Source organism: Ambystoma mexicanum, chromosome 9 (genome assembly GCF_040938575.1).
Source record: "Ambystoma mexicanum isolate Mex_15411 chromosome 9, UKY_AmexF1_1, whole genome shotgun sequence".
NCBI lineage: Eukaryota > Metazoa > Chordata > Amphibia > Caudata > Ambystomatidae > Ambystoma > Ambystoma mexicanum.
The window spans coordinates 291,724,870-291,752,099 of record NC_090931.1 but is presented as its reverse complement, the minus strand read 5'-3'; the positions used below and the strand labels follow the sequence as shown (position 1 = coordinate 291,752,099).

Below are 27,230 nucleotides of genomic sequence, written 5' to 3'. Positions count from 1 at the left end.
GCTCTTCGCTCCCAATCTCTTACTCTGTTGTTCCTCATCCTCCCTGTGCTCCAGACCTTTTTTGCTCTGCAATTCTCTCCCTTTGTTTATCCATTCTCTGTCCAGTTTCCCTCTATTTAAATCTAAACTTAAAGATCACGTCCCTTCTCTGCGATTCCCTTAATTGATCCACACATTGGTACTGATTGTCACTACGCAAAGCGCTTATGATATGATAGGATAGGTTATTTATAACATGCTTAATACCCAGAGGTTTCTAAGTACGGATCCGGGGATCGGACCTGTGTTGCTCTGTGTTGTCTTGCTTCCAAGGTGAGCACTTTGCCGCTGAGCTATCCTCCCGAGACTAAAGACTATCGCTAAGGCGATAGGTGCTATATAAATACAATAAATTAATAAATAGGCTACTAGGAATTCAGCTACTGGGCCATACAGCTGTACATCTAAACATGTACTGTACAGCAAATAGGAAACCCGATATCAGAAAGCAGTGCAGTGAAAGAGAGAACATGAGAACAGACATACATGGCAGCCTGATGAGTGAGCCACTGTTGGCAGGCTGTGCTATCTTGTATATACTGAAGCACTTCGGAAAGCATGGTGCGCTTCAAGTGGGCCTCTTCCCGAGACTTCTTTAGGCGGTCGTATGTTCTCGCACCTATAGACAAAACAAAGAACGATGTTAAAGAAAATGAGCTCCTCTAGCCTAGCACACGTACACAAGGGCTAAGCAGTGCTTTCAAGGATACATGTACCAAAAGCATCAGGTCTTCAGTGTCGGTAGTTTTCAGGATGTGCTTTTTGCCTCATCTGCAGCCAGGCTGTTATAAATAGGAGCACAAAAAAAATACACAAAAAAAGGTGGTGATGGCTGGAAGGTTTACAATTAATCGTAACCTCTGATATCGCTCTGGGAAACCCCTCAAGGCCATCCTTCAGCTGCCAAGACATTACAGAAAGGGTAAAACCATATGCAAATCAGGGTTGGTGCCACACCAAAAGGGGAAGACTAGCCCAAACTGTTTGGCCACATCCCTTCTGCATGAGAGATACCACACGCATCACCATACGGCGTCATCATTGAGGAGTAGCGTGGGTATCCAGGCCCAGCAGGCACTGGACCTATGTCTGGGCCTACCCGTCCTAGTCGGGGTGACTACAGCAAAATAGATGAGGCAATGGCTGGAGTGTTTAGAATTAATCGCAACCTCCGATATGGATCTGGGCAACCCTCCAAGCCATCATTCTTCGCCTGCTAAGCCATTACAAAAAGGGAATACCAATATGCACATCAGGCTTAGCTCCACCCTAAAGGCCAAAACATGTCTGGGGTTGCTTGCGTTTCCGTGCAGAGGTGACCTGGCGTAGCAGTTCGGGCTGGACTGCTCCCATTGGCAGTATCTTACTGATTTGCATATGGCTGGACCCCTTTTGCAATGGCGCAGGCTGGCTAAAAAAACGGTGGTGTGGAAGGTTGCCCAAAGCAGTGCCAGTGGTTGAGATTAATTTAAAACCATGCACCCATCCATTTTTTATTCCTGTTATAAATTAGGGTGTTCGCCTATTCACAAGTACCTCAGGAACACAAATGAAATACGCACACCCTATAATCAAAAGGTGCCTATGAATACAGAGTAAAATGTTTTCTTACATATGAAGACAAGTCACGGATTTCCTGTATGAAATGACTGCAAAAGGCCATCTGAAATTCGACCAGCCATCCAATTTCCTTGCTTTACTCCTTGTACATTAAAAGTGTGAAGCAGTCACTGACTTAGCGTAATCATTTGGAGTTGATAACTCTGGCCTAACTATATGCACCAATATTCAAGCTTACCCAACCCTGCTATTACACCTGGCTGCAGGCTATTTCACGGATCAGACCAGATGGACTGGCCATCAACACTCATTTGCAAGAGATGCTCACAGTTCAGGCCTTAGCGTTACCTATGTGAAAAAGTACTTGGCACTTTCAAAATTGATGGGTTAACAAGGCAGTTACTTTGAAAGGGGCAACTAAATAAAATGTCCCTAAATCAAAGCATCAAAACATGAGGGGCCCATATTAGCTGCAATCTGTGTCAATCTCAAAAGAAATTTTAGGAGCAGTGCCTTTTATTTTTCATATCGTTGGTACATAGCAATTCATACTAGGTTCCCCCCACTTCTACACATTATAGTGTTTATATTGCCAAATTTAAGGGTATTGAATTTTTGGACCACAGGAAGATGAAGGTCTGATTCAAACCTGTACTCTGTAGGTAGAACACATGCCTGGGGAGAGTGCTCAACTCACTGAGCTAGTTTGTTGGTTCTCAATTTGGACAGCCCACATGCATGTTAGAGCTAGAACACTGCATTCTCACTTTGCCCCTCTAAAGAAAAGAAAATAACAGGGGTGGTGCGTCACTTACTGATGAAAGTTTTGATCCCTGCCATTCTGTATTCCTGCAGCCGTTTGATTTCCCTTCGCAGTTCAACTTCCACTGAAAGTAGCAAGACAGACAGGAACTAGGTTTAAAGTTTGCACACAAGTTTGTTTCTTAGATAGAGGTCACCTTTAGACTTCTTATTATCTGATAACAGTCTATGGATTCCTGTTTATGACTAAACAGCGACTTACTGACATGTTTCAACAAATTAGAATAGGCAACTCTCGCCAAAGGCATGATATGGCAAGTGTTTTCTGTTTATTAAAGGCTTTTAAGTCACCTACTAGTCTTCCCTGGAAATAGAAAACGTCACAGGCGAAGATCAAGCAGATCAACGCATGCAGATTACAAATACAGGAGAAGAAGTCAAGATGCAAATTAGAGTGGATTGATGAACATGGTATTTGCGGTTTGGAACCGTGACAGGTAACAGGCTCTGAAGAGAATTTTGGTTATTAATATGAAAGGTTGAACACCTTTGGATCGAAGCACATATTCTAAGTATTCAAGGGAGAAAATGATTTCACAAATGGACACCTGGCATGCAAAGGAGGGGGAAAAAAATGAAAGTAGGTGTAAAAAGGAGAAAAACTAAAGCTACAATTCCAGCACAGGCGTTTCTGAAATGAACATCTTAAACGCAAAGGACATTGGCGTCCACAGCATCCCCTATGGAATGCAGGGGATGTGAAAGTTCACGTCCGTGCAGCACCAGCTACTTAAGGTGCCCAGCACTCTGGCAGCCATTCTTGCCACGGTTGAGGAGGTTTCATTTCAGTGGGTGGTATTGTGTCGTATACAGTGCTACTTTTGATCTATGTAACCACCACCGTCCCGTGCCTTCGAGCGGAGCTTAGGGACTTAGTGGGATAGTATGAAGACGGCAAGTTCCTTTTGCTAAAGTGACTTGATGTAGGAAGGCCGCCACAGACAACCTGGCCTTCACGGGCATATGCACGGGTAGGCTTTAACCTGTTAGCCCAGCGTAGGAGAAGGTAAGGATGGAACAAGTTACTTACCTGCAACTGTTGTTCTCCAGCATGGGTCTGGCATGGATTCACATGCTCATGAATATTCCCCGTCGTCAGGCTGGGAATCCTCGGTAAAGAAAAAATCAGTATCAGTTTCGTTTCTGATCTGTCTTTCATAGTAGTAACCTATCACTGATCTCTGCGTCATACTGACCACAGCCAATGACTGCCCTCTACCTAAGCCCCGCCTCTGGCAGCCATCTTCAGATTTGGTAGCACGTGAAGTGGCAGTATGACCAAGTGAAGAGCCGCAGAGGGGTAGGCGGGATGGTTCGCATGTGAATCCATGCCAGACCCATGCTGGAGAACAACAGTTACAGGTAAGTAACTTCTTCCTTCTCCAGCATGGGGTCTGGCATGGATTCACATGCTCATGAATAAAGAATACATAGCAGTACACACATGCACAACCACGGGAGGTGGCAAAGGCTCAACATTAAGCATTACATCAAACTCAACATTAAGCAATTCTTACCTCCTCAACAGGCTCACCTTAGGCGAACAGATTGCGCAGCATTGCTTGGCCGACCCTGGACTCCTCCCTGGAATCCTGATCGACGCAGTAGAATTTTGTGAAGGTGTGCGTCGACCTCCACGTAGCAGCCCTGCAGATGTCCAGCAAGGGCACACCAGATAGGAACGCCATGGTAGCTGCGATCGCTCTGGTGAAATGGGCTCTCGGACGGCCAGGCAGCGGTCGGTTTGCCAACAGATGACAGTACATGATACAGCCGGAGAGCCATCTGGAAATGGAGGCCTTTGAGAGAGCCTTCCCCTGATTGACAGGTCCAAAGTTCACAAAAAGTTGTGACGTCTTCCGAAAACACTTCGTGCGGTCCACGTAAAACTTCAGCGCTCTAGCCACATCCAGCGAGTGCAAAGTCCTTTCGGCCGGCGACGAAGGCGATGGGAAGAAAACAGGCAACACCAAGGGTTCGTTGAGGTGGAATTCCGACGGCACCTTGGGCATGAAGGAGGGGTGCGTCCTGAGCACTACCCTCGTGTCGTGAAAAGCCAATTACGGGGGCTTGCAGGAAAGGGCCTGGATCTCTCCCACTCTTCGTGCGGAGGTGATGGCCACAAGAAACGTTTTCCACGACAAGAACTTCAACGGAGCCGAGTGCAGAGGCTCGAACGGAGGTCCCATGAGCTTGGTCAGCACCACGTTGAGCTCCCATGCCGGGGCCGGAGCCTTCACCGGCGGGAACGATATGAACAGTCCCTTCATGAATTCTTTCACCAGACGATGAGACCACAAAGACGTCCGCCCCGTGGTTCTGGTGTATCGGGAGATCGCAGCAAGATGAATCTTGATGGACGCGTGCGCCAGTCCAGCCTTGGCCAGCGTCAGAAGGTACGGCAGTACCTGGGGAGCCGTAATCCATAGAGGGTTAATCTTCTGTGCGTGGCACCAGACAGAGAACCTCTTCCATTTGTGTCCATAGCATTTAAGAGTTGAGGACGCCCTGGCCTTTGCAAGAACCTCTCTGCAGTCGGCCGGTATGTCGTATCCTCCAAACTCTAACGCTGCAGGAGCCAGGCCTGCAAGTTCAGCGACTTCGGGTCGTGATGGAGGATGGCGCCTCCTTCCCTGGAGAGAAGATCCACGTCCACTGGCAGCTTGATTGACGGGGACGCTGACAAGTCCAGAAGGTCCGGGAACCATATCTTCCTCGGCCACGCAGGTGCGACGAGGATCATCCTGCACCGTGACCTCTTGAGCTGGTTGATGAGCCGGATCAGCAATGGCAATGGAGGGAACGCGTATAGAGACAGGCCCTTCCAGGGGAACGAGAAAGCATCGCTCATGCTCCTCGGCTGGGGAAACCTGCTGGCGAACCTCCGGCACTTGGAGTTCGTCGCCGTCGCGAACAGATCGATCTGGGGTGTGCCCCACCGTCGGAAGAGGCGGTCCACTAGATCCTGTTGTAATTCCCACTCGTGGCACCAGCGCAGCTCTCTGCTGATCGAGTCGGCGATGGTGTTTTTTATCCCTGCCAGATGAAACGGCACCAGAAACATCCCTTGGGCGACGGCCCAATGCCACAGATCCTGCGCCTCCTTGGACAGGGCTGGGGACCTGGTTCCGCCCTGCTTCTTGATGTAGAACATGGTGGTGGTGTTGTCGGTGAGGATCCTCACCACCTTGCCCTTGAGGGACGGAAGAAAGGACCTGAGGGCCCAAAACACTGCACGGAGCTCCAGGACGTTGATATGGAGGGACTTCGCCGCCAGAAGCCAAAGGCCTCTCGCGTGCAGATTTTCGGTGTGCGCTCCCCACCCTTCCAGGGAGGCATCCGTGGTCACTGTCTCCTGGTGGCTGGGGGTCTGGAAGTCCATGCCCGCCGTCAGATCCGCGCGGGTGCCCCACCACCGGATCGCTCGTCGGAAACTCTCGTCGCGTGTGATCCTCTCCTCGAAGCTGCCCGTCGTCTGGATCCAGCGCGCGTCCAGGAACTCCTGCAACGGGCGCATCCGGAGCCTGCACAGGCGGATGAGGTAAATGCAAGAAGACATCATTCCGAGGAGGGACTTGATGGACCTCACCCTGGCCGCGTCCGCAACCAGCATCCGCTGCACCTTGCCCATGATGGCCCTTGTCCTTTCCTCTGACGGAGAGGCCAGAAGCGACACTGTGTCGAGCCTCGCTCCCAGAAACAGCGCGTCTTGCGTGGGCACCAGGTGGGACTTGGCGTAGTTTATGGAGAATCCCAGGTCCGTGAGTAGTTGGACGGTCCTTGCCGTGTGCTCCACGGCGAGCTCCTTCGTCTTTGCTCGGATGAGCCAGTCGTCCAGGTAGGGGTAGACGTGGATCCCCTCTCGGCACAGCTGCGCCGCCACCGGTGCAAGGCACTTGGTGAACACCCTGGGTGCCGACCTCAATCCGAAGGGAAGGGCTCTGAACTGGTAGTGACGCCCTTGGACCACGAACCTGAGAAACTTTCGGTGTTCCTTTAGGATGGGAATATGGAAGTAGGCATCCTCCAAATCCAACGACGACAGGAAATCGCCCTCCTCCAGTTGACCCAGGACGTGTTGGAGGGTGACCATCCGGAACTTCTGTGCCTTGATAAATTTGTTCAGTCGTCGCAGGTCCAGGATGGGACGCCATCCTCCCGTCGTCTTCTTCACGAGGAAGTATCTTGAGTAAACTCCGGAGCCCCGAACCTCTTTGGGACGAGCTCGATGGCGCCCTTCTTGAGCATCGCCTTTACCTCCAAGAGAAGTTGAGGGACGTGATGTTCTTTCCTGGCCACAGGGGGACGTGCGGGAACCTCCTTAGAAACTCGAGCGCGTGACCCTGAGCTAGGGCGTCCAGCACCCAACGGTCGGTGGAGATGGACTCCCACACGCTGACGAAGCTCGCCGCCGGCCTCCCACCGGGGTGCTTCGGTGGGGGCCCGACCCCACGGCCGGTTCAGTCCTGCTTCGACGAGGCCTTGCCGCCTTGTCCTCCTTGGTGACGACGGCGAGGTCCGCCTGACTTGCCTCGTCCCCTGTAAGCTTCCTGTGACGACAAACGGGCCACTTGATGGTAGGTGGAAAATCCGCCGCTGGATCCTTTGGAGGCACCCTGTTTGCCTCCGCCGCTCCGAAAGGGCGGCCGCCGTTGCTGGAGAACCCCAAGAGCCCGGGCCGTCTCCGTGTCCGCCTTGATGGCTTGAAGGGAATCGTCCACTGTTTTCCCAAACAGGTTATTTCCGTCGAACGGCATGTCCAAGACTCTGGTCTGCACGTCCTGACGGAAGTCAGTAGCCTTGAGCCATCCACGCCGCCTAAGGCACACGCCGTTGCCCAACTAGCGAAATCCAGTGTCAGCGATGTCCGTCGCAATCGTGATGGCGTGGTCCGAAGCCACCTCTCCTTCCTGCAAGATCTCTAGGGCTTCCGCCCTCTTGTCGTCTGGTAGGAAGTCCAGCAGGGGGGCCAGTTTGTACCACAACTCCCTGTCGTAGCGGGCTACGATAGCCAAGGCGTTGGCCGCCTTAATCGTCGTCGCCGCCGACGAGATGACTCTGCGTTCCATTGTGTCTAATTTCTTTCCCTCGCCGTCCGGCGGGGAGGTTGATGTAGAGGCCGTGCCCCCCCCGCTTTCTTCCTGGCCGCCGCGGAGACGACCCAGTCCGGGGTCGGCTGTGCCCGAAGGCACAAGGGGGCTGCGTCCGGGACCCGGTACTTCTTCTCGTACCGATCCCTTCTAGCCGGCGTCGTGGATGGGTTCTTGAGGAGGGCGAGGCCCTCATCCCAAATATCATCTAGTAGAGGTACAGCGAGGACCATCTTCCTCTTGGTCTCGCGCCGTTGATAAAGGAAACCTTCCTTCTTCTCTTCCAGGCAGAGCTGGAAAAGCTCTGATGCCCTGGAGATCATGGAGTGAAACGATCCAATCTCGTCGGGCGGGGAAGCCCGGCTGGGAGGTGACGACGGGAGATCCACGTCGTAAACCTCGTCGTCTGTACCCGTCGCGGCCGTGTCAGTCCCCGTATCATCCCCACGTGTCGTGGACGGGGAGGAGGGCTAAACAGGGCGCGATGGCTGAAAAGGAGGTGGAGGGTGAATCCTTCTTCTCTTAGGGGGAGGGCTCCCAGAAGGGCCTGGCTCCAGGTCCCCTGTCGGGAGCGGTTCCTCCGTTGGTGGTAACAGCAGTCTCGACCTTATCTCCGAGCATAAGGACTGTATAGCCAACAAAATGGCCGCCGAGTTGTCTTGCGGCACTGGTTGATGGAGATCCGACGGGAGATCAGGAGCCCCGTCAGCATCCTCGACGCCCTCGTCGTCTTCCACGTCGGGGTCGCCCCCGACAGGATGGCCTTCCTCCACGCCAGAGCCGTGGCCTAAGACTTCGATCAGCTCCTCCTCAGAGGCTGAGGCCGAGTCCACGACGACCTCCTGCCCCCCCTTCGGCGGCGGCGGCCATGATGGAAAGAAACACTAGACCGCTGCAATGCGTTAGGGTCTAACGTGATAGAGCAATTCCATGGCGGCCGCGTCACCATCGGTCCCACAATCGCACATAGAAGGGGCGCATGACAGACATCTCCTCCTATACGTGTGGAAAGTATTTTATTCTGCTCCCTACCTACATTGCAAGGCAGAGAGTATAAGGGTAGTCACTTCTTTGTTGTGTTTCGGCCTTTAGTGAGAGTCCACATGTGCAACCCTGTTCTATTCTTTGGTGTCTAAACTGACCTTGTTGATAAGTGTTAGGTTTGAGGTCATGTTCCTGGGGTGAATTTTAAATGCTTATAGCGTTGATAAAAACATATGCTATGTTTGCTATTGTTATGGGGGAGACTAGGGGCAGTGTATTTGGCCAAAGAAATGTCCACAAGATCACACAGTGTGTAATACTTATCAAACAACATGCACACTAGCCCCAGGATGTGCAACTGGAACATGATGCAAATATAAGAAAAGGGAGGTGGGGTAAGCACTAGAAGCTCCTTAAGATAACAAAGAAAGTCTGCAAGCTCCTCACCTATGTTATGGGTACTGTCTGCACTAAGCCCACATGCAGGACAAGAAATGACAGGGTTTGTGAGATGGCATTGTATACAGTAACTTAAAGACAATACTTTTGAGGACAAGACCACCACCTGGAATGTCAGCAAAGCCCTCAAACCCTGCTCATCAAACAGGGACCCAGAAAGGGGGATACCTTTATACAGTAGACTCCAGACCAGGGACAAGTAGGAATTGTTCTTGCAGAATAGTGAGGAAAACATATACATGCACACAGGAGCTGTACACAGCAACATAACACACAACATTCAATGTGGAACAGAGAACAATCCAAGGGAAAACAAGGAACAGATTCCTAAAGAAAGACAAGGAACAGGAGCACAAAAAACGAAATTACAAGTGCAAATCCCCATCTCCACAGGAAAGGAAAGGGGTACAAAATAGGATCTCTCTCAATGGGGCGAGGGAGGGGTGTATAAAGGGTCAAGGTTACACTACAGAACAGGGCAAGGTTAAAGGTATAAAGAACACAAGCAAACTGGGATTCACAGGAAAAAGCACTGCAAAGTGCTGACTGCAAAACAAAGAAAGAAAGGGAATTCAGGATGCAGAAAATATTAATAAGCACACTAAGTTCGATATCCAGAAACAAGAAATAAGGAACTGGAAACTAAGCATAGGAGCCAGGAACAAGGAACCAGTTACAAACAGAAATGCTGCAATAATTGCCAGTGCTGGACAGAAGCAAGCTCTGGCTTTTAAAGCTGACGAACAATCACATGCCAAAGGTGCTACTTTATCCTCCACCCAACCTTGTCCTGCAAGGATGGAGATGAAGCAGTGGGCAAGGAATACTGGGAACCATAGTCTTTTGAATAATAATAAAAGCATACTGGCTGCCAAAAATCCGAAATGGATCTGGAAGGGACATGGAAGAACAAGTTACTTTCTTACCTGGTAACGTTCTTTCGATGGGATGGCCCGACGACGTATTCCATATCTATGACATGTAATCACCACATCTGTGCTGCTTCGGAAACTTTTTTCGGCGTCTGCGTCCTGCGTCGATGACGTCGATGCGCTGTCGTCGAGGACCTCCTCCGACGTCATCCGATGTGATAAGTAGGACGCACGACGCCCGTAGCCTCAGTTGTAGTTTTTTCCCCCAGAACGTGTGACATTAGTCAACTGCCAGTCAGACACAAAGCCTTGCGGAACGTAAGCTGCAATCGCAAAAGAAATTCTGCAGCGGGGAAGGCAGGGCGGGAGCGATATGGAATACGTCGTCGGACCATCCCATCGAAAGAACGTTACCAGGTAAGAAAGTAACTTGTTCTTCGAGGGGATTGGTTCTCCGACGTATTCCATATCTATGACAGACTCCCAAAGCAGTACCAGAGCAAGGAGGAGGGAAAGAATTTAGAATCAAAATTTAGAATAGCCAATCAAATAGCAGAGCAAAGGACCGTCTTGCCAAAGGCCAGATCCTGTCCTCGGATGGAATCGAGGGAATAGTGACGTACAAATGTATGTACTGAAGCCCAGGTGGCTGCATCACAGATGTTGCGAATAGGAACACCCCTCTGCAGGGCAGTAGATGCAGCCATACCCCTGGTAGAATGGGCCCGCAAGCCAGCCGGTGGGTCCTTACCCGCCAAGCGATAACACTCCGAGATGGCCAAAATAATCCAGCGAGACAAAGTCTGTTTCGTCACAGCTTGCCCCAAACGCTTTCCAGCGTAACCAATAAAGAGTTGATCGTCCACTCTGACCCGGGACATGCGTGAAACATAAAAGCTTAAAGCTCTACTAGGATCAAGCCTATGGAGCCTCTCCTCTTCCTTACCAGGATGCGGAGAAGGATAGAATGCCGGAAGAACAACCTTCTGGGCCAAATGAAATTCCGTCACTACCTTCGGAAGAAAAGAAGGACGAACTCTAAGGACAACCCTGTCCTTGTGAAATACAGTAAAGGGTGGCTTAACTGAAAGTGCCTGTAACTCACTCACTCTGCGAGCGGAGGTAACCGCAACTAAAAACTCAGTTTTCAGAGTTAACAGCCTCAAAGGGCAAGAATGTAAAGGCTCAAACGGAGCACCCATAAGAAACTTAAGAACAAGGTTCAAATCCCAACCGGGCACCAGGAAAGGTGACAGAGGGAACACATTAGTGAGCCCTTTCAGAAACTGTGAAATTAAAGGGATTTTAAAGTAAGAACACTCTTCAGACGAGCGCTTAAAGATGGACAGCGCCGCCAGGTGCCCTTTAATGGTACCCACTTGCAAGCCCCTGTGGGCCAAAGAAAGTAAAAAGGACAGAACCATGGGAATGTCACATGCAAAAGGATCCACATTCTGAACTCTGCACCAGTCGCAGAACTTACGCCAACGGCAACGGTACAGAGACTTTGTTGCTGGCCTTGGGGCCGAAAGCAACACCTCCATCACGTCTTCAGGGAGGTCCCAATCCTTTTACCTCAACCTTTCAGAAGCCAAGCGTGAAGGTTGAGGGATCTGACCTCTGGATGGAGAACCTGACCCCCCCCTCCCGTGAGAGCAGATCGTCTCGGTAGGGAAGACGACGTGGAGGGCAGATGGACAAGTCGAGAAGGTCCGGGTACCACGTCCTCCGAGCCCACGCCGGGGCAATGAGGATCATCCGGGAACCGAACTTCCGTAACCTCCGCAGCACTTGCGGGATGACGGGGACTGGAGGAAACATGTACAGCAGCGGGAATGACCACTCCACCACGAACGTGTCTCCTAAGGCTCCTTTTGGAGGAAATTCCCGCGAGCAAAACCTTTCGCAAAGGGCGAAGATCTCCAGGAGAATCTCCTGAGCCAACTCCCACTCGTGAGAGATCGCGCTCTGCCTGCTCAGAGCGTCCGCCGTCACGTTTTCGTCTCCGGCCAGATGAACTGCCGAGATCGAAACTTCCTGCTGGATGGCCCAGAACTCGAGCTGCATCGCCTCCCTGCACAGAGGAAGTGATCCTGCCCCCCCCTTTTTGTTGGGGTAGTGCATGGCCACTGTGTTGTCCGTCAGGATCAGGACACTCTTTCCTCGCACAGTCGGCAGAAAAGCCTTTAGGGCTAGCCTGATGGCCCTCAGCTCCAACAGATTGATATGGAGTCTGGACTCCGACGGAGACCAACGACCGCTGACTGTCAGCCCGTTGGCATGAGCTCCCCATCCGTGAGGGATGCATCCGTCACGATTGCCACCTCCGGCCAGGGAAGCCAAAATGGAGCCCCCTTCATCAAGTTGCCTTCAACGGCCCACCACAGAAGGTCCCGGGCGACCGAGGGCGGCACCTGAACCGGGTCCGACATCCTGCCGGAGGACTGCGACCATTGCGTCTTGTGTGCCCACTGCAAAGATCTCATCCGCAGGCGAGCCTCTGGCACCAGAAGAATGCAGGATGCCATGAGGCCGAGCAACCTCAAGAACTCGAACGCTGGGAGCGTCTGGGCATGCTGAAACTTGTGCACCATCTGCTGAATGTGAAGAGCCCTCACCTGGGTAGGAAAACACTGCCCCAGGGAAGTGTCGAGCACTCCTCCAATGTACTGGAGCCGCTGTGTTGGCGTCAAATGGGACTTCTTTAAATTGAGGGAGAAGCCCAGCCTGTGAAAGGAGTGGCAGGTGACGGACAGATGATCCAGGACTTGCTCGAGAGAGCTCCCCCTGATCAACCAATCGTCCAGGTAGGGGTAGACGTGAATCCCCCCCCTTGCCTGAGATGCGCTGCCACCACCACCATGAGCTTGGTGAAAACCCTCGGGGCAGAGGTCAATCCGAACGGCAGGACCCGAAACTGAAAGTGCGAGTGGCCAACCGCGAACCTCAGGTACTTCTTGTGCTTGGGATGGATCGGCACATGGAAGTAAGCATCCTTGAGGTCGAGTGACACCAACCAGTCCTGAAGCTGAAGGGCCTGGAAGACTTGAGAGAGAGTAACCATCTTGAACTTGTCCTTCCTGAGGAGTTTGTTCAAACCGCGCAAGTCCATGATGGGTCTCAATCCCCAGTCTTTCTTCGAAATCAAAAAATAAGGGGAATATCATCCCTTGTTCCTCTCCGCTACAGGCACCAGTTCTATGGCGCCTTTCTCCAGCAGGGCTTGAATTTCCTGCGCAAGGAGCGGATCCGGACTCTGCAAAGAGAGGTTCCCCGGTCGATTGTCGCGAGGCCTGTGCCGAAAGGGAAGACAGTAGCCGTGGGTTATGATCTCCAGAACCCACACATCTGAAGTAATGGCTTGCCACTCTACAAGTGGGAGCGGCTGCGGCGTTACCTGAGGGCAAAGAGGCAACTGCCCGAGCGGCCTTGGCACCACAGGTACCCTGTCGTCCACCTCTGGTACCCCTGCGTTGGCCTCTTTGACTGCCAGCTCCTCTCGCTTTACTGAAGGACGAGTAATAGCAAAAGGAACCACCCCTCACTGCTGTCCCCTAGGACGAAAAGGCCGAGGTTGGCGAACTGCAGCGCCCAACGACTTCGCTGCAGCTTTTGAGGTCTGCAACCTCTCAAGGCTCTCGTCAGCCTTGCTGCCAAAAAGGTGTTCACCGTCAAAGGGCATGTTGAGGAGCCGGGACTGCACATCAGGAGCAAACCCAGACTTCCGCAACCACGCAAACCTGCGTATCGCGTTACTCGCCGCCATGGACCTACTGACGCATTCAGCTAAGTCCAAACCCGACTGAACGGACTCACACATGGCATCCTTACCATCCTGGACCATAGCAAGGAAACCATCCCGTTCGTCCCCTTCGGGAATATGTTCAGCCGCTAAAGCAACACAGTTCCACAGAGTGTGTGTGAAACGAGACAAGGCACAAATGGAGTTGGCCGCCTGAAGCGCCATACCACCAGAAGAAAACACTTTCTTCGCCCAGCCATCAAAACGTTTGTCGTCCCTATCAGGAGGGATGGTAGGGTATGACGCCTGCTTTGCTGGGGCCGTGGCCGCCTGGACCACCACACTCTCCGGAGTGGGGTGCCTGGTCAAGTAGCAGGGGTCGCTACTGGCTGGACGGTATTTTCGCGACAAGGATCTGCCCACTGGCGGGAGACTCTCCGGAGCAGTCCAAGCCGCCGCCACCCTTCTCTGTAAAGCCATATGGAACGGCAGTACCGGGTCAGTTGGGGGACCAACATCAAGGATGTCCGTTAGATCATCCTGCACAAACTCCCCTGGGGGAGCAGACCATCCCAAGTACTCAGAAACCCTAGCCATAAGGCGCCGGTACGAGGAATCGGCATGAGAGCCAGGCTCAGGCCTACAAAACTCCACCTCCGGAGAGGTGTCCAGTCCACTGGCATCATGCAGTGACTGCCTCAAATCGTCAAACTGACTATGGCCCGAGACAATTTCATCTGGAACCTGACTAGGAACCAGGCCATCAGAATCCTCTTCCGCCTCTGAAATATAGTCCAGGTGGCGAAAAGAAGGCACCCGAGAGTGCTTGCTCTTAACCAGAGCCTTCCTAGGGGGTTCCCCCGTGCCACGGGGTACCTCCGACACGAAAGGCGTCGAGCGAATCGGCGCCGGCGTCGAGAGAACAGGCATCGTCGACGCTGATCCTCTCGGCGCCGTCGAGGAAATCGGCGTCGACGTCAGATGCTGCGCCGCCAGCATCGGCGGCGTCGACACAGCCCTCGAAGCCGGAGCCCCGAGCGTGTCCTTCGACGACCTGAGCGTCGACGGCTTCGACAACTTCCTCGGAGCCTCGAGAAAGCCTGTAGACGCCCTCGACGCCTCAGACGTCTATGTCTTCCTCGAAGACCTCACAGGTGCACACGGTCTCGAACGCGTCGAGGACCGGGACCTAGAACGGGTACGTCAAGAACAAGTCTCCTTGTCCGAATGGGACCTCTCCCGTGACTCGTGCCGACCACTCTTGCGAGCGGTGTCTCTCGACCTCTCACGACCGACCCCACTCGGAGGCGGGGACGGCTTAGTACCCTGCGACTCAAGAATCGCCAGCATTTTCTTCCCGAAGGAAGCCCATTCCTCCGGCGTCTCACGGCTGGTGGGGTAAGCGACGTGCCGGGCAGAGTCCTCCGAAGAGGACCTGGAAGACGACCGGTGTCGGCGCTTCCGAGAATGCCTCGAAGAGGCTGAGGAATGGCGAGACCGACTCCTAGAAGGAGACCCACAAGACTTCCGACGATGATGCAGAGAGTCACCCCTCGAATCATCCGTCGGAAGCCCCGCAGACCTCGACTTCCGGTGCTTGGACACCCGACCTACCGACAACTTCTTCTTACGTTCGCGTAAGGCTTTGGACGTGAGCGACTGGCAGTCGATACAGTCATCTGTGTCGTGGGCCTCCCCGAGGCACCAGAGGCAGGCGTCGTGCGAGTCCGTCACCGACATCTTGGACCCACACTCCCCACACTTCTTGAAGCCCGGACGCGGGGTCGAAGACGAAGTAGAAGACATCTTCACACGAAGGATTTTCACAAAAACGAACAGGTCCGAAGAACCGAGAAGAACAGAACTCCAAAGAGTCGAGGCGTTAACCGAGATTCACGAAGCAACACGTTCGCGGAAAAAACGGAACTGAGGCTACGGGCGTCGTGCTTCCTAGTTATCACATCGGATGACGTCAGACGTGGTCCTCGACAACGGCGCATCGACGTCACCGACGCAGAAAAAGTTTCCGAAGCAGCACGGCTGTGGTGATTACATGTCATAGATATGGAATATGTCGGAGGACCCAATCCCCTCGAATAGTCGTTAACAAAAAACGATTTTGCGAGCATTGCATAAAGTTGCAAAAGTCTCATGACGTAACTTCACAGAGCATACCACAGCTGTTAAGATTTCCTAGGTCGCTGCTTTTGCCTTGATTTGTGAGGCCCCAGTATATCTGATGGCTTCTTTATTGTCCAACTTTAATTAAAGTGAGGATATTTTGTAAACCTCATTTAGCAATGTAACACAATTTTATATGTGCTGCCCTGTAGTTCCTAAAGCCATCAATGAAGGTGTACCCTTTTACCCCCTTTTCATGTCCCTGGGTGACTACCCTCACCTAGGCAGTTTGTTCTGTGAAGGATTGTGGCAGTTTTCTTACTTTCGATATGCTGCCTCATTTTGGTGACTATTTTGTACCGCAAGGTCTCTTGTTACAATAGGCAAAATGTCGTCCTCATTGTTTTAAGCCGTTGACCCAGACCACAGGCTTCGTTAGTAGTCTTTATCAAGATTGTCGGCAGAATGCCATATTTGGTCATTCACAAGCACTGGACAAAACCCACAAAGGAAGCCCAAAATGTTTGCAATCAAGGTTGGCTGGACTGGGGTCAGACACCCTAACCGCTTGGGAGTAGAACTACATGCAGGGATTACCCGACTAATGGTTGTAGTCCTCTCCCAAGCTGTCCAAGGGGCTCATGGGACTTTAATACTTAATAATGGCACAGAAGGCTTGCAATGGACTGGAGACTTGCGGGCGGGTTCTTCTACCATAGTCCTAGCTCACTGAGTGAGTGGTGGTCACCTGCCTGCATACTCTCTCACGGTCCAAAACCAAGGTTGAGACATTGGACTTCATTATACAGAGCACAGAAACAGAGATTTCTTCATATGGGCTCATTGTGGTTCAGATGGAATTTAAGAATCAGCCCCATGTGAGGGTTCTACAAGGCCATCAGAGTGAACAAGGTTGCCACTTAAGGTCTAGCCAAACTCAATTAAGGTAGTGCAGCAGAGAGTAAAGCAAGACTACAGGAGCTGTGTTGTGTGGTGATATACTGATACAGAGAGCCACCGACAGAATGTACTCAAATATTCTTAAGCTTTAAACACTAGTCATGTAAAATCACAGATCAGAAATTATCAATAAAGCAAAACATATCTTTTTCAAAGGTGTCCTTCCATCCCTGGGAGAGGAAGTGGTGAAATACCACGAAAGCTGGCAATTAAATTACTTTAACCTTTAAGTAACAGTACTAGCAAACTGAAATCTATATGGCATACATTACTCACCGTAATCGTATTTCTGGTGCTTGTATCTGCTAAGATTCACATGCTCTGCATAGTCCGACATCTAGTGGAAGTCGCAGAGTATTACAAGATTTGTTATCGAAACTCAAAAACGGATGCCGACAGCACATGATTGGTAATACTATCCCTAGTGTGACTTGTACTGTACCCACGGTCCTTCACACGTCGCAGTCCCTCAGATTATTTCTTTTGTTTTTAAACTTTATTTATTGATGGTCATGTCGACTACATACAGCACATTAATAATTACAATAGGATGAAATGACTACGGTGGTGCAGCACAGTTGGATTTTAACACAATCATGGCGACAATAAAGAGAGAGGAAAAGTCATCATCGGATATCATGTCACATAAATACCTTCGAAAGGGGGCCCAAAAGTCTTTGGGGCGGCTTGTTGTGGGGCGGCTTGTTGTGGGCATCGTTAACACAAATTGTTCCTCGCATTCCTTCACAAATGTCAGTTTGGGGAGGAAATTATCAATACGAGGCGCATGTGAGGCTTTCCAACATTGCAATATGAATTTTTTCACAACCACACAGGATACATTGAACAGTCTTCTAATGGTTTCAGCCACTTTACCAATGTCCCCGAATAGATATTTCTGAGGGGCAAGACTGGCCGGAATCTGTGTTATTTCACCAATGATCTCAGCCACGTCCTTCCAAAACCCTGCGATCAAAGGACATGCTCAATACATATGTAAGGAATTTGCACATGGATCTCCACATTTTTGGCACTCTCCAGAACAGTTTTCAGTGAACTTGGCCATTTTGACCGGGGTATAGTGCAGTTGATTTAGGATCTTGAATTGAATCAAGCGAAGGCCAGCATTTAATGATACAGATTTAGACAATTGGCAGTATTTGGACCATTTTGCTTCGCAGATTGGGGCACCCATATCGGTTTACCAGGTTATCTTAATGGTGTTCAGGGATGTGGAGTGTGCCTGTATTAAAGCATAAAGTTTTAATATCCCAGCCCCGTTCCAGTTCCCGGAAGATATGGCCCACACACATTCATGGGATGTCTGTTCACCAGGGAACATTGGCCATCTTGCGTTAAACGCGGCCCTCATACGGTAGTATTGGAGTGATTTAAGCCGACCTCCGCTGATAGTGTTGACAAAGTCCTTAAGGGTCACATATTTGCCATCGGGGTACATATCCTGCATCTTTAACTGGTTGCTCGGCTCCCACGTTCTATGCAGCGCCTCGTCAAACGTAGGGGAGATGCCTGGGAAATTCCATAGCAGGGGCCTCTGAGTCGTAGGGTGCTTCGATCCGTAACGCTAACAGGGTCGTATCTGCAGGGGTCTTTGTGGCGCGTGCTAAACAGGACAGAGTGGAGATCAGTGGGGGAAACAGCATATCTCTCTATCGGGATATGTGTTGCAGTGTCCAGTGGGTCATACCAGTGTTTGTAGAATTGAGTCTGTGCCATCAGATAGTAAAGCTCGAAATCCGGCGCGGCTATGCCACCGGTATTGTAAGGCTCAACCACCTTTACCCCATTTCATCCTGGCCGCTCCTCCGTTCCATATGAACGAAGTGGCCAAGGACTGGAGTCTCGTAAAGAATACCTTACCCGGCCAGAGAGCAACGTTGCCGAAGAAATAAAGGAGCTTGGGGAGGATCACCATCTTTAGGAGTGCAATCCAGCCGTACAAGGAGATGGGAAGTTTAACCCATACCTGTAGTTTCATGGTTAGCAACTGTAAACAAAATTAGTGATTATCCGTATATAGCGTTTGCCTCTCTTAAGACACAATAATGCCCAAGTAGCTAACGCGGATGGGTGACCATTTAAATTAATTGGCATTAGCTGGGCATACAGTAGCGGGTGTAAGTGGGATCAGTTCTGAATTGGAATTGTTAATTTTGTACCTGAGTATCAAGCAAACTTGTGTAAGTCTGTCATGATGGGTTAACTGCAGCGTCCCGGATATAAAGAAGTGTCATCAGTGTATAGTGATCTGGATTGAGGTGGGCCAGTCATTCTAATGCCCCTATGTCCATGGTTCTTACGCACGAATGCCGCCATTGGCTCGATTGTCAAAGCGAAAAGTGTAGGGGAGAAGGGGCAACCTTGTCTGGTGCCCCTGCCGAGCAGGAACATTGTGGAGCGGGTATGATTAATAAGGACCCTGGACTGGTATATAGGAGCCAAACACAATTTATGAAATAGGGGCCTATTCCAAAACATTTAAGTACCGCAAACAGATACTCCCAAGATACTGAATCTAAAGCCTTTTTGGCGTCTAGCGAGCCTTTGGCAGCTTTGGCCTTTGGGTCAATATGTGCCATGACCCCGAACAGCCTACGGAGGTTTAGAGCAGTGGACCGAGTCGGATAAAGCCATACTGGTCAGGATGCACCAGAATGGGTACATTTGGGAGAAGCCTGGTCGTGAGGACCTTGGCGAAAATCTTTGGATCAGAGTTAATAAAGGAGAGGGGTCTATATGGTGGACGCCTTGGTTTCAATAATACGGTTATTATGGCTACCCCCATAGTTTCCGGGAGTACACCCCGAGCCATCGCTTCTACCCACACATTTAACAAAACCGGGATAATTTTGGCATGCTATTCCTTGTACAACTCCACGCATAATCCATCAGACCCGGGGGCCTTCCCTGATGTTAGGGATTTTATTGTGTCTGCTATTCCATCACGGATAACTGGTTGTTCCAAAACCAATTTGGCTTCGGGGGGAGCTTTGGGAGATCTAGTGTGTTCAAATATTCAGTAGTTTCCTGTGTGTATTTTTCATTACGATTAGAGTACAGCTCTCTATAGAATCGTGTAAATTCTTGATTTATATCTTCCTCTTTCGCAATCACCCTGCCATTTATTGTTTGGACACTAGCAACAGGATTCTGATAGTGTTCAGCTTTTTAGAGGCTTTATTGCCTTCCCCATATCTGTGTTCCCTTGCGGGGGCGACCATGTATTGTATTTCCCTGGCAGCCAGCTTATGGAAGTCATTCAGCAGTTTATTAATATCTACAAGCGTTTTTGCTATTTGTGTTACTATATTGTAGCTCTAACTCTCACAACCGTGTTTCAACTTGTGTCAGTTCTTGCCTAACGGATTTAAGTAGCCCAGTGGACTTGGACATAAGAATAACCCGCACACAGACTTTGAAGGTCTGCCAGATTGTTGCTTGGCTATTAAGAGAGTCTTTATTGATGGTGAAGAATTCCTCAATTTCAATATGGAGTGATTCTGTTACGTTATGGTCCTTGAAGATAGCCGAAGGCATCCTCCATCATTTAGCGGGTGGAGGATCATCATGCAGTTCAATCAATAGAGAGACCTGGGAATGATCCGAGTGTGTGCGTGGGAGCATATCACAACTCACCAATGTGTTTGAGAGAGATGCAGTGAGGAGCCAGTAGTCGATGCGGGATTCTGAATTGGGTACCGATGAGCAATACGGGAATTGTCTAAGGGGTGAGGTTTTCTCCAGGCGTCAATCAAAGGCATCTGCAGCAATATCTGATGTAGGGTAGTAGCTTCTCTAGTGGGTGTCCGGGAATGTTAGATCGATCAAGGGTGGTGTCAAGAATTGTGTTAAAGTCTCCTCCCCACAGTACCTAAGCCTCGTCCAGTGGTGTCAGCATATTTAACACAGTGAGACAGAATTCCGGGTCATCTTTATTGGGTCTGTACTGTAGGTGTTTACTAGAATAACTGGTTGTCCAGCTACGTTGCGCCAAACAAGTATGTACTGTCCCAGCGGGTCTGTTTTGCTATGTACATATCGAAAGCCCAATGATGGATGACCAAGGGTGAAGACCCCACCCCCCTTGGCCTGTGTGGAATATTCAGTGTAATAACGGAGCAGGCCTGTGATGCTGGAAATGCATCGGAGGGACAGGGTCTCCCAATCCTTGTCTTTTATTGCTTTTTATCCGTCTTGTTTTCCACGCAGGAGTTCACATGGGATTCCTGGCGGTGCAGCTCTTCCTGTATTTGGTTTGGTGAACAGACCCTTGGGATACCCTTATGACACCCATAAGTGTGAGTAAGACCCTGTACTCCTAGTGTATGTTTTTGGGCACCTGTGTGTGGCCCACAGAGCAGGGTATGGGCTGGTGGCAGCTCTTTGCTGAATTGACAGGTGCCCTTAGCGTCCTCCATTTTGGGATGCCCAGGCCCTGTCAATGGAATCGGTGGATTCCTGATGGAGACAAAATGGCCCCCGTGGCCCATTGCTTTCCATCACCTGTTACCTTGGATTCCCAAAGTCCTGCGAAGCCCTGACTCTGTCCCTTCCCCCTGACTGGCTGTTGGGTGGCAGTGCCATATATGGTTGTGTGGGGAAGTGCAGACCAGACTGGCTAGAGCCTTCCCAATGACTATGTTGTGAGTACGCCTAGTTTCTGGTATGTGACACAAAGACTGAGACAGCCCTGCCCGAAACTGGTATGAATGCAGTGTGTAGTGCTGAATGGCTGGGTACTTGTACCAATATACATTCCTTGTTGAGAGTGTCGTAGAGGGAGGAAAATGGCCTGAATGCACTGTATGCCTGATTGGCTGCCTGACTGCTGAATGCCCTTCTGAGTGATTGGTTGACTGAGTGTGACCCAGCAGAGTGAATGGGAGATCAACTAGTAGATCTGGGGTCCTCTCGCTGCGAGAAATGGTTCAGAAGCTGAAGTTGATACTTGATGCTTACTCTCGAAGCCGAGCCGGAAGAAGGTGAACTGCTGTTCCCTTCATCGTTATCTGAAAGCGGCTGTGCCTTCAAGAACTGATCCAAGAGAGGACCTGGTTAGGGGACCTCTTCCCGAGCTACGAGGGACCATCGTGCACCAGCTGATCTTTGCCAAAGCTCCTTGGTAGACAGACCTATGAAAGGCTGCCGACCAGAGATTGGGAGCGCCAAGGAGAAACTAAGAGAAGCACCAGACAGCCGTCTACCATCACCGACCGCTGTCGCCGACCGGAGCCACAGTGCTCCCTTTGCCCAAGAAAATTTTGATCCAAGGATTCCTTTGTTCATCACCATCGACTGCTTTCGTCCTGCCGGAGAAAGTCAAGGCCGCCGACGACCAAGGAGAATCCGCCAGTGGGTCCCGCCACCCGAAGAACTCAGACACTGACGCAGCTACTGAAGCCAGCCGTGGTCACGTCCCGCTCGCCGACGTCAGACGCTGATGACCCGACGCCCTTGCTGGGCCAAAGTTCTTAATAGACTCTTTGTGGCAACAAAGACTGGTCGTCTAGGTGCACCGCACACCTCTTCTTCACAGGACGTTCACAAGCTTTCGTCAACGAGCGCAGCGAAGATTGCAGCTGCTCCCTCGAAAACAACATTCACCCTTTTTTTTACCGAATCTCGATGACCCACGGCTCCTGCCTGAAAGGGAGGGCGCTCAAGAAGGGCCTGTCGACGACTCACCAAAGAACTCTACGAAACCAGGTACTTCGGGGCAGTACAACCTTTATAAAAGGAGATAAGACTCAAATAGACAATATATGCACTGGGCTTTTAGTGCATCTTCATTTACAGGTTGCCCAGGTTGGGGGGATCCTCATACAGAACTGTGCCTAGCGGTAGGTGCCTAGTAATCTGCCAATTGTCCAACGAACTTATTTTCCTCCTAAGTCTATGGTTGATATTGATTGACCGTATTGATTCGTATGCTATTTGAACTGAGTACAGTTGATGCATTTTAATGGAATCACAGTAATTGTGGTACAACCTAGGACAGTATATTTTTACCATTGTAGAATTGTCAGAGCACAACGTGTGTTATTGCACATTAACACACGTTGTGCTCCGACAATTCTACAATGGTAAAAATATACTGTCCTAGGTTGTACCACAATTACTGTGATTGTACGTCAATAGAACTGTGATTGTACGTGTATAGAACGTGAACCTTATTTATGTAAAGGGCTGTGTTTTACAGTGTGCAGACATTCCTTTGTGGGTGCTTGGGGACTACACTGTACTTAAGACCCAGCCCGCATCACTTCCTGAGAGCTAAGCCTTGATCGCTCGACCACAATACCAATAATAGAGAATCTTGGCTGGGGTCCTCTGTGCCTCTCCTCTGCCATATAGAGAGCAGGAGTACAGATAACCCCCTCCGGTCTTTACAGGGCCCCAGTTTGCAAGAATGTCTGTGCTTACTTTTTGAGTGCATGTGTTTTTTTGAGCATCAGTATGTGAGGGTGGTGTCTTGTGACACATGTACCCATTTTCCTAGCTTTACTTGGGTTATTAAGTCCCCTTACATTCCAGGATGGCAACTTAATGTTTAGCCCATTGCCTGGAGGCTTATCGCATGCCATTGGTATTTATTCCAATCATTCTCAACTGTGCGTGCACCACTAAGTTTAGTACCGCAAGTAGCATCACCACCATGAATTGTAAAACATTTAACTCGCCTAACTTTGCCAAGACTCTGCACCCTTACCCATGCCCGAGAGAATAACCATTTCCCTTCCCGCCACTTCCCTCCTCCCACACCATCAACCCCAACACAATGATGATACCCCTCAAACTCGAGGAACCTTACCGAGGTGCGTATGTTGCAGCTCCATGGCCGCTGCAACCAAGCACCACCGATCCAGGATGAACAAATATTCAGATCAGTGCCACCCATTAACATAACAGTTCAACAATTATGAAGGATATCTCAGTCTGCGACTTTCAATCCGCTGGGTCTCTTTCCTCGTTGGGTTGAGGGCTCATGTTCTGATCCGCTCTGCGGTCGCGAGGCGGTAAAGGGATGGAATCTTCAACGTAGTTCATTGCAGTGGGGTTCTCAAAGAAGTGTGCTCTACCTCTGTATTGTATCTGCATTTTGGCCGGGTAAATCAAGGCGTAAGACTTAGTCGGAGATGCCGCTTAACAAGTTCGCAAGATCTCCTTTGTGCCTGTACTCCGGCTGCTAAATCGGGATAGATCCGTATTTTGTTCTCCTCGTAGTGTAGTTGCCCCACCTCTCTAGCCAGTCTAAGGATCATATCCCTATCCCTATAGTTGAGTAGGTGAGAGATTACAGTACGTGGTGGCGATCCAGGCTTAGGCACAGGGGCCAGTGAGCAATGTGTTCTTTCCACCAAAAAGTGATCTGTCAGTGATTCTGTCCCAAAGAGGGATTTCAGCAGAGCCTCAACGTGCGTCTCCATCAGGCCTTTACAAAAAGGTTCGGCAACTCTGACTATCCAGATGTTATTCCTTCTGGATCTGGATTCCAGATACTCGCACTTGCCCTGCATCTTGGATATATCACCTTTAAATTGTGCGATGTCACGCCATGTTGGACAAGCGTATCTTTGTTCGTACTGATCCTGACCTGTGCATCCGATATGCGGGTGCTTTCTTTGTCCACTCTCACCTTGAGCGATCCGATGGTAGCCACAAATTTGCCCAGTTTGACATTTACAGCAAGGAATCCATTTTGCATGGTGCTTAGCAGAGGATTGTCTCTGGAGCTGGTTGCCATCCCCCGTCAGAGTGCCTTTTGATTGACGACGTAGTTGCCGCAAAACACCCGGGGTCTGGGAGTTTGTGAACGAGTCCATTGGCGGCTCCTTTTTTGCACCAGAACGTTTCGTCATTTCCACAGCTTCAAAACGTTTTGTACCTTTTGTGGTATTGTAGGATGTGACAGGGCTGCGCAGGCGGGTCCGATGATCTAGAGGACGGTCGCCAGGGGAGCAAACCAAAAGACTCCGGTATGGGACTTCCACAGATCCGGTGTGTCACCCATGGAAGACCGGCACACCAGGCAGGTATCAATGCTCCAGTTGGCTCAGGTTACGTGAAGCGTTTGTGTGTTATTGTCAGAGGATTACTTCTGTCCGTCACCCTCCAATTGAAGGAATAGGTTAGGTCACCCAACGTTGCAGGATTTATCGCCACTTGCTGATGTCCTCCACGGGGCGTAGTATGCAGCCGAAGTGCAAGTTGTTTCGCGCCAATGCGACTAAATGGGATCACACAACTGCAACCATCAAGCTCCGGGCCAATTGTAGCTGGGATTGTGTCCTGAGCAGGGCTAATGTTGCCAGCCACGGCAGTGGGCGAAGGTGCGCACCTGGGGGTCGGATGTCACCCCAATTATGGCCATTCTGCATAGCAGGCCGCCTTTGTGCGTCGTTAGGTGGGTGGTTGATATTATAACAGGTTGGGTGCAGTTCGTATCAATCCTCGCGCGTTGATCAGGATATCTGAGTGGATTGTGCTCTCCCACATTGCCGAAAATGCCGGCTGGAACTACAGGACTGTATTATAAAGTGTATGTGGGGTTGCAGCAGCTGTATTATGCTCCCAAATGGGCTACACAGTGCCTTTGCCACAAAATGGTATCTCCCCCATGCCATCGAGGCTACAGCCAGCAGTGTCTACCAAGGCACGTGCCTTGACTCACGGAAATAGTCTATGATACTGGCGCTCGTGGGGTGTTCACTTATAAATTTAACACGTCGCCTTCTTATCTGATTTGAGCTGAGGGCGCTTCAGGGAATGAACAGCGTGGAGATCGCGGGTGTAGATGGGTTATTACTTCTTACCCGTACCCCTCTCCGTAGTGTGTCGGATGTTGTGCCCAGAGTGTCACACCAAGCAGTCCAACAGTTGCCCCTCAAAGTGGGTCTCCGCCGAGCCTGGTGTTGTGGGTCGGGTGAGGATTGTGTTCGGGTGTGTCTGCCTCCTCCCTTGGCTTCAACTGTAGCACCAGTGTCGGTGCAGCTTCAGTTGTGGTCTGGAACTAAGATGTATTGTCCACTGTCAGCGTACAAGGAGCATTCCGCAAGTGCCTCGAATATGCCAATGTTAAGGTTTTGCACTACCACGCCGCCAGCTGTATGGCCTGTCGTGTAGAGTATGTTTTCCTTTTCTTTCAAACTATGTAGGGGTCAGGGATATCTGGTTCCCGAACAACCAGTACAATGGTGGCCACCGCCTCCATCCAAGTAGCCACCATCCGCCGGTGTCTCCAAGGCTGTATAACTGGGTTCGGGTGTATTGCACCCTTTGTTGGTACTGCATAGAGCGTTGGAAATGGAGCAAGCAGCAATCCCGCGTTGTGGCCCAATGTTAAGTCCAGGGCAAAACGGGGCCAGGACACCAACTGATCACAGGCTGCTGACTGAGGAGGGCTGGGGGCGGGGGGTCTTCTTACCCACGGACCCCCGCCTGGGACGTTAGTCAGTGTTTGTTTTGGGTCTTACCACACAGCCCGCAGTGCGTCGACTGCTTCACTTCGTTCAGTGGTTCCTTTGATGAGTGCACACATGGAGACGACCACCGCCTTACGCCGGTCCAGTTTGCACCTCTGCCAATCTCTGGTGCAACACACGTGTCACTACACACTGGTCGCCACTCTGCCACTGGGCCCCCCAGAATCTGGGCAACGTGTTGGGCGTTCAACCAAATGCTCCAGTTCTTATCCTCAGGGTACAAGCCGGACGGTGGGACACCCACAAAGTATGGCAGCGCACGGCCATAGTTGCTGTGTACGGCGCCCTCCGAGAGTTTGTGTGTGGTAGATGATCTGGTTCACTCGTCGGGCAGAAGCAGCGGTCGCAGGATCACTTCGGCAAGATAGGCTTCAGGTACACCGTCGCCAGCTCCCCAGTCTACTCCGTCGGCTCCTCCCCCAGCGACCCCATGTGATTATTGCCTGGATCTCTTGGGCGACCTGCACACCACGGCATCTCAGTTCACTCTGCTAGTGCGGATAACTGTCAGTACTCAGCGGTTTTCCACAATATTTATGGATAGTGTTCTCCGACCCATAATTGACCAGTGTCGCTGCAGTATTCATCGTTAGGTGGCCCCCAGACAGGATTTATTTATGCAAAGGATTTGCCACGGATCAGAGCTCCTCAGCGTAGGCGGCCATCATGTGCGTGCGCAACAGCGCCCCCCCAAGACACTGTATTTCTGACATGAGGCTGCATGAAGTATAGCGCGAGTACAGATACAGAACAGAAACAGTTATAACCCAGAAAACCTCAATGTGCCTTCTACTCCAGTAGGGGATGATGGTTGGGTGCATGTGAATCTAAGCAGATACAAGCACCAGAAATAAGATTACGGTGAGTAATGTACCCCTTCTGGAGCTTGTGGATCTGCTTAGATCACTTGCTCCTCATAGATTAGCAAGCAGTATCTTGAGAAGTAGGTGGGAAGTTAGAAAGTATAGCGGCAAAGAGATGTTTTAGAACCGCTTGTCCCAACTGTGAATCTGCTTTAGAATGTGTGTCAATGCAGTAATGCTGTGTGAACATATGGATGAACTCCATGTAGCTGCCG

General features: G+C 50.7%; 1 protein-coding gene across 1 annotated transcript in view; it reads right to left on the bottom strand.

Moving 5' to 3' along the window:
* TADA2A (transcriptional adaptor 2A) overlaps positions 1-27,230 on the bottom strand; it is a 426,671-nt gene that overhangs the window by 126,435 nt on the left and 273,006 nt on the right. Inside the window, exons 11-12 of the mRNA XM_069614669.1 lie at positions 2,415-2,486; positions 526-658 (exon numbers count right to left, since the gene is read on the bottom strand). Of these exons, the coding sequence (XP_069470770.1) occupies positions 526-658; positions 2,415-2,486 (205 nt within the window). The remainder of the gene's footprint in view (positions 1-525; positions 659-2,414; positions 2,487-27,230) is intronic.